At 41.1% G+C, this 7,207-nt stretch overlaps 1 protein-coding gene across 1 annotated transcript in view; it reads right to left on the reverse strand.

Moving 5' to 3' along the window:
* Positions 1-2,249: 2,249 nt before the first annotated feature.
* Positions 2,250-7,207, reverse strand: part of eftud2 (elongation factor Tu GTP binding domain containing 2) — a 16,989-nt gene continuing 12,031 nt past the window's right edge. Inside the window, exons 23-28 of the mRNA XM_014022648.1 lie at positions 6,887-6,974; positions 5,636-5,754; positions 5,445-5,539; positions 5,198-5,351; positions 3,288-3,395; positions 2,250-2,580 (exon numbers count right to left, since the gene is read on the reverse strand). Coding sequence (XP_013878102.1) covers positions 2,485-2,580; positions 3,288-3,395; positions 5,198-5,351; positions 5,445-5,539; positions 5,636-5,754; positions 6,887-6,974 — 660 coding nt within the window. The 3' untranslated portion in view covers positions 2,250-2,484. The remainder of the gene's footprint in view (positions 2,581-3,287; positions 3,396-5,197; positions 5,352-5,444; positions 5,540-5,635; positions 5,755-6,886; positions 6,975-7,207) is intronic.

The following is a 7,207-nucleotide window of genomic DNA, read 5'->3' on the forward strand; positions in this document are numbered from 1 at the left end:
CCAGTGTTGGTCCTAAAGACCACTTTTTGATGGTCTCATCTTGGACTCAATGTAAAACTTACTGATTTGGTGGGGACCACGTCAAACTTTTGTCATCACTAGAAAGGAAGCACAAAGAAAGGTAAACTAAGGGATGTTAGCAAAGCTAGCTAGCTAATGTTAGCAATCTGCCTCCGTACCAAAAGGCTTTACCTGGTCCCTCACACAAATTTAGTCAATATTAGCTTCATATTAAGCTAGTGTACAGACTACTGTATGTTTTAGTGCATTAAGTTTCTGGATTTTTTGGGGTTCTTAGACTTGATTTGGTCTTGAGTTAGGTGGTCTRGACTACACTACCGGGTCCTTTATTGGTCGACCAGATCGGTAGAAAGTGGCTGTGAATTTGGACGGTCTAGCCTTCAGCTTTATTCACGCTCTTACTCTGGCGTATGTCGGCCCGCAATGAATCTTGGGATACAGCGGGCCATGAAGGTGACACCAGACCCGCCCCTCAAATCAGGGGAAAAGGAGGGCCATTTTAGTGCTTTTTGAGCTTGTTGAATTTGCACAATGACATTTATACCAACCTAAGCGTTTACCCGGTTGACCTGTGACCCTGAGAGCTATAGGCCAGGATTGCTACAGCAAGTTAGATTAGACTTTTTTTAATGAAATTTAATAAATTCGCAATAAACACAAATGGGACAAAAACATTTGGTGATCATTTMACCAAATGTTTATTTRAACACAGAATATTTTGTTKTTTTTAAAACATGTCACCAATTATTTTAATACTTGAGACAAATTACAATGATCCTACAATGTGTTAACATTAAGACCTCAGAAAGATTGGTTTAAGACATTTTAAGGCTAATTAAGGCCTTATTTTTGGATTGATGAATTCAAAGCCTTTTAAGACTTTTTAAGGATCCGTGGGAACCCTGTAGGCTCCGCTATGTGCATTTGTGATACATTTCCAACTACTAAATGTTCTATTGGAGTAGCCTTAGAATTTGGACAACCTTTGGTGCTTGGCTGTGATGTAACCGTCCTTCGAAGGATGCAGCCCCTGATATCAGTCATCTTCACTCATCCATGGTTTGCCATCAGTTAACGACTGTTTACGTGCAGCTGGACTAAACTTTAGCTTGGGATTGTAAGAGGGAAAGATTTGCTCYAGACGTTAGCAGGAAGAGACAAGCGTGCCGAGTCCCTCACACAGGACGGAGCCACAGAGACAGACAGGAAGTTTAAACTGCAGAGGAAAGGTGACAGARGAGGTGGTTCGGGAGGAAAGGATGCTAGCAGGAAGGAGGAGCCCCGAGCYGACCCCCCCGCGCCTCAGCCTGCTTTGGTCTTTATTTAGCACAGGGACCACAGATTGTAACAASTGCTCCGGGGCCTTGCGTTCAGACCGGCAGGGACTGCGCCCGGGGCCAGGCACGATCTCGGCGCACGAGGGAAGGGGTGAAGCAACCCCCGTCTGAGCGCACGCTTGCTGAACACGTGCAGCGCTGACCGACCGCTAATGAAGCAGACGGAGGCGAACCGTGAAGGCTCCTAAATTCCTCGATCCGTGCTTTCTGCGTTTAAAAAGATTAGAACCCCGTCACCCCGATTAAAAAAAAAAAAAAAACAAGGAAAAAGATTCACTTGTCTTCCTGGACAGGACTGACATTAAGTGTAAATGTCAAAAGTCGCCGGAGCCACATTTCATTCTTCCTGTTTGCGCTCTAACCTTCACCACCCACAACACCTCCAGCTCCGTTGGAGGGGCTTGTCAGGGAGTGAGTGACGGAGGGCTGAGCCGTTCAGACATCAAAGTCCTCTCAAGGTGTGGCAAAAACCCGAGCTGCTATCCCACAACCTGAAGTGCAGCCGAAGCCCGGTCCTTAAAGTGATTAAAGACGGCGCTGTTGATAAATTTCACTTCCATCCTGCAGAGTTTCATCTTTGAACCGGACTGTGGTCAGACTCTGTGAATTAAAGCCGCCTTCCTGCAGCATAACTCACGTTTCTGCTGGGATGTTGGGAATCTCATTTACTTTTTTCAGTCTTGGCTTGGAAATCATAAAACGAGGAGCCTTTTTTTTTTATTTTGCAAGATAAAAGGATGCTGGCATCGTGATATTTTCAGAAAGYGAGCTATAAATCTGCTCCAGCACATCTGTAATCCTGGTGTTTAAATTGAAGTTTGATATACGAGGAGAAGTGTTCTTCTGGTAAAGATTCCTGCAGAAAAAAATGACACTTTATTGAATTTTTTTAATTAAAAAACATTTTATTCTTACGCCAGATGGAACATTTAAATTCAAACCCATTTTATTCTACAAAAACAAKAAATATTTTGTACATATAAAAAAATAAGTACAAGAAAGAGAAGAAACAAACTTAAAAAGTAAATCCTCCTCAGCTGTGGAGCTCTGTGAAGAATTATATGTTTTTTACCCAAAATCTCAGCTGTAGAGGTCGGASGTGTTTTCAGCTGCAGTCAACTTGGCCTCACATGGGATAATTAAGCACGGCGTCTTGTTTGGACAGAACCAACAACATGGGATCATCGAAGAACTTACTGATGCTCACATCTTCACTCAAACCCTGCAGAGCAACACGTGGAGATATATTACCGCTCCGTGCACTTTTTGGTCATTGGCTTTTCTTTTTAAAAACAGATATTGAAAAACAAAAWGTTATTTTGTTTTCATTTTATACTCCAAAAACGGGAAATTAWTTTTCTCAAACCGTAAGTTTACCACCGTTATTGGACCATTTAAGGTGGAGCCAGTTAAATATACTTTTTATAACAGGCCAGTAAATAAATAAATGTTAGCTAACTACTTTTGCATTTCTTTAACTAACTGAAGGCTATTTTTTTATTAATATATCTAGCTAATTTAAAAAATAAATAAAAATTATCTAGCTCCACCTTAATTTGTATAACCAGCTAAAAAAACAAAATTATTGCTATAAACCAGCTAACCAGGCAGATGCAATAAATAAACATTAACTAGTTTCTGCTGCTTTTAGCTGTTTTCTATGGAGGTCCATGATGAGGATCTTTTGTCGCAGCAGGTTCCACAGGACAGTTGCCATAACAACAGTGTTAAACGTCCGGTTTGACGATGAAGAAAAGGACATTTTTCCCATTTTTGGAGCATAAAACAAAAATAGAATAACCGTCTGTTTTTGGGTGTTTTTAAAATAAAAAACAAACAAGTACACGTTAATCCCAGTACATGAATTATCAAGCAAACATTTCAATTATTCAAACTGAAACGGGGCTAACAGGTGTTCGTAAAGCTCACCTTGCGCCTTCTGGTCTTGATCATGAACTCTCTGGCCAGGTGAGGGGCAGGTTGGGGCTCCAGAGGCCTGATCACGATGCTCCTGTCCAGGGGGTCACCAGGTACGATCTGAAGAGAGAACAGAGTGTTAAACAAGCTGAGTGGACACTTTTCTAGTCGTGACTTTTTCCTCTTTCTCCATTTTACGAATGATTCAGCTGCAGGTCCGTCCCGCCGTTACTGAGTCAGGAGAGCGTTCATCACCGTGATGGAAAGAGCCGAGTGGAAGTGCCGTCACTCCATCAAACGTGGCKAACACGGATACACAATGCAGCGTTAGCAGGTTGGGTTAACACGATCCACTAAATCCATTATCCTAAGCAGTTTGCAGCGCGACCTTCACACAATGTGTTACGTTGAATATAAGATGCATTTTATATTTGGCACGAGAGACAGCAGGAAAATAAGTCGGGCTAGGAATGATTTATTGGAACCAAGCGAGAAGGAGGGCGAGAATAAGATTTCCTGATCCGTGGGGAGAGATTTTACCAGCACAGGAAAAGGAAAATATAATCAGTGGAGTGGCTGAAGTCCAACCAACAGATGGATAAGAGCTGATAATAACAGTAACTCATCATTTTAATGTTTGAAAGCCAATACATGATCAAACTAACGAGGGGGGGCGCAGCATGGCTTCTTATGTTTAATGAGCCAAACAATGCAGTTCAGGGACGTCAGTGTTATTCTTATTAACTAGAGCAGCTGAATCAATACAAGCTACAAACCAAAGATCCACAGAATTGATTGTTTTCAGGAGACTTTGTGGCTCTGATCTTAAAAAAAAGAAAAACAAAGATGGTCATGGCGAGGAGCAAAAATATTGGAGGTTTTGATGAAGAAAATTGAAAATTTGTGTCATGAATGTGAACAAACATCAAGGTTGTCTAGTTTTTAAATGATTTGACTCAAAATTTCAGTTTAACAAAAAAAAAAAAACTGACAATATAGTAGTAGTATCGGGAGTGATACCAGCCCGAATACTTGTGCTTGTACTCATAAAAACACTTGATACAGCTTTGGTGCTTGGTGATGTCATTTCCTCTTCCACTTTGTAAGTAACCAAAGGCAAAGAATAAAAGAAATGTCTGTAAACTGAAAATATTTCAGGATAAATAAACTTTTATTTTGAAGGGTTGTAACGCCGGCGGCTTTGTGTAAAAAAAAAAAAAAAAACGTTATTCAAGTCATCTGTTGAAAATTTTTTTTAAATTATCGCAGAGTTAGAAAAAATTGCAAAGTCAGTTTTCCAATATTTTACAGCCTTAGTACTCGGCATCAGCTAGTACCCAAAGTGGTATTGGGACCCCACTCTTAATGAGAAATGCTGTTAATATAAAGTACCCTAAATCAGTCAGCTTTAATTTAACTCATCTGCACACGATCACAGGAACAGTGATGCTTGTATTTTCCAGTTTGAACATAAATAATTCATGTCCAGTGTCGTGTCGGACGCTCAAGGGAATAAGACACAAGTTTGGACGGTGAAACGTAAATCGCCTGGAAGAGAAACTACACGCTCGCAGACGAATGTGAAATATTAACCTGACCTAAGTGGAGTTAATTTCCAGCGACACGGCGCCGCAGAGCGCAGACACAAACATGTCAGGAAGAGCAGACAGACAGCCCAACGAATATTAAAAAGTAATGACTCAACACTCGGCTGCGCTCTGGATCAAAACGGGCTTTACGTGGAGTGGCAGGCGTGTGCGCCAGGCCCGGCCGCCTCGGCGTGTGAAACCGAGCGGGGAAACGTGCCGCACGAGCGACACGAGGACACACAAGTGCAAGTTCACACACTTTTACATAAACACAACATTTATCACATTTATTGATTCTTTGGTTTATGTGTTAAAGCAGGTTCATCGTCTCACCTGCCAGTGGTGGAAGACGGACAGAGCGAAGGCCTGACCCTGAGTGTGGGTGCGGAGGTCCGTCTCAAAGCCAAACGAGTCTATAGCCGGGATAAAAGCTTTGATCGTGTAGAGAGGGGAACCAGGAATCGGAGCGTCCTGGGTGACGTGACCCCTGTTGGATTAAAAACATTGATATTTGAAACATTAACCAACACATATGAAGAACTATCAGAGTTCAAATGTTCCACTTGGACTGACGACGCACCTCCTTCGAGCCAGCACCGTGTAGACTGCAGACACACAATCAGCTGGAGCCTGGACCTCCACGAAGTAATACGGCTCCATCAGCCTCGGCGTGGCCTGGAATGTGAAGCAAAAATAAAAATAAAATAAATAAAAATGATCAAAGCTAGGCTTAAAAAGAGTGAAATGTGCAGGGCTTTKAATCAGGCTCACCATGAGAAAAGCAGAGTACACCACCCTCCTGGCTGTGGGGATGACCTGACCTCCTCCTCTGTGAAGAGGCTCCTGAGCGATCACAGCATCCAGGATCTTGAACTTCACGTTTCGAATGGCTGAAGGCGACAAAAACACTCAATCAGACCCAAAACTACTAGAAAAACAAAACAACACACAATTTAATTGATCCTGGATCGTTTAAATTTGTGAAAATCCATTCATAGGACTTGACATGGCGTCTTGTGTGTGATGAAGCTGAGGTGTGTTTCTWTGTTTTGTGTCACTCCTGGRTTGCCAMATGTTTACATCTGGTTGACGTTCAGTGCTAACATTAGCATCTGACAACAAGTTGTCTGGAGCAAAACAAAAGAACTAAAGAATCACTAACGTTAACAGCCGATTCTCAGCAGAACTTAAYGATAACAGAGACCGTGGAGACATTTGTTTGTAAACATTCAGCCTCGAATGCAGTCCAGGAAAACGAAGCGGGCTTCGAGCGGCTCGTTCAGGTGCTAAAATCAAAACTACTGTKTGTAAACTGACTGAAACTGTTCTCCCAGCATGTAGAAATGTGTGAAAGATGACATTCTAAGAAAACATTTAGTTTTACCAAAATTATTTTTAAACTTCAAGAAACGTCTTGATGAAATATCTTAGTTTTATCACTTTTTTCTTTTTTTAATCATTTTTATTTAACGTAACAACAGAAGGTAAACAAAACATTACAAATTACAATTTTCTTATGCTCAAAAGGAGTGGGCAGAAGTATATTTATATTAGCCCACCCCTCCTCCTGCAGCCTTACTCCATCATTTCTTATTCATCAAAAAATTATTCCTAATTTCTTTAAAATTAATGCATCCAACAACACTTAAAACCTTTGAAACTTGAGATAGTTTTGTTTCAAGATTAAACTCCAATTAATAAGTTTGTCCTTAAAGCCTGTTGTTTATGGTGAAGAGAAAAAAATAAAGTGAATTTTTATTTTGCAACACAGTTGAACCATTTTCACTATTGAAGAGCAGATCGAATTATTCGTGATTAATTGATTCAGAACTTTATAAATCGATTTAGAGTTGGTCATGATGCCCAGAGCCTTCAAAGCATTTTCTATTTTATAACTCAAACTGGGGMAAAAGGAGGACGTATTTGTGGGCCACAACTGGAGGAGCCGTTGAATTTGTACAGCGCTGAATGATTACACCGCCCTGATATCAGTCGTCTTCACTCATCCATGGTTTGACTTACGCTCGTCACAGAGAGGTCCCTCCCTGGTTCCCCACTGGAAGCCCTGAACGATGCTGTCCTTGACAGAACCCAGCAGCGCCTTGTCCACCTGCAAACACAACACAAAACCCTCCGATCAGACACTTTAAAGTACCGGTACACAGCAGGACCAACATTATAATATCATCTATTTAATGTCTTACTTAACCCTCCTGTTATGTTCGTTTCTGAGGAACAGCAATAATGTTCCTGGATCAGTTTGACTCAGGGCATGTTTATTCATGCTATAGTGTCAGAAAACAAAAAAAATATCCCAAAATATTTTTATATCTGATTATTAAC

Source organism: Austrofundulus limnaeus, unplaced genomic scaffold (assembly GCF_001266775.1).
Source record: "Austrofundulus limnaeus strain Quisiro unplaced genomic scaffold, Austrofundulus_limnaeus-1.0 Scaffold4, whole genome shotgun sequence".
NCBI classification, from domain to species: domain Eukaryota; kingdom Metazoa; phylum Chordata; class Actinopteri; order Cyprinodontiformes; family Rivulidae; genus Austrofundulus; species Austrofundulus limnaeus.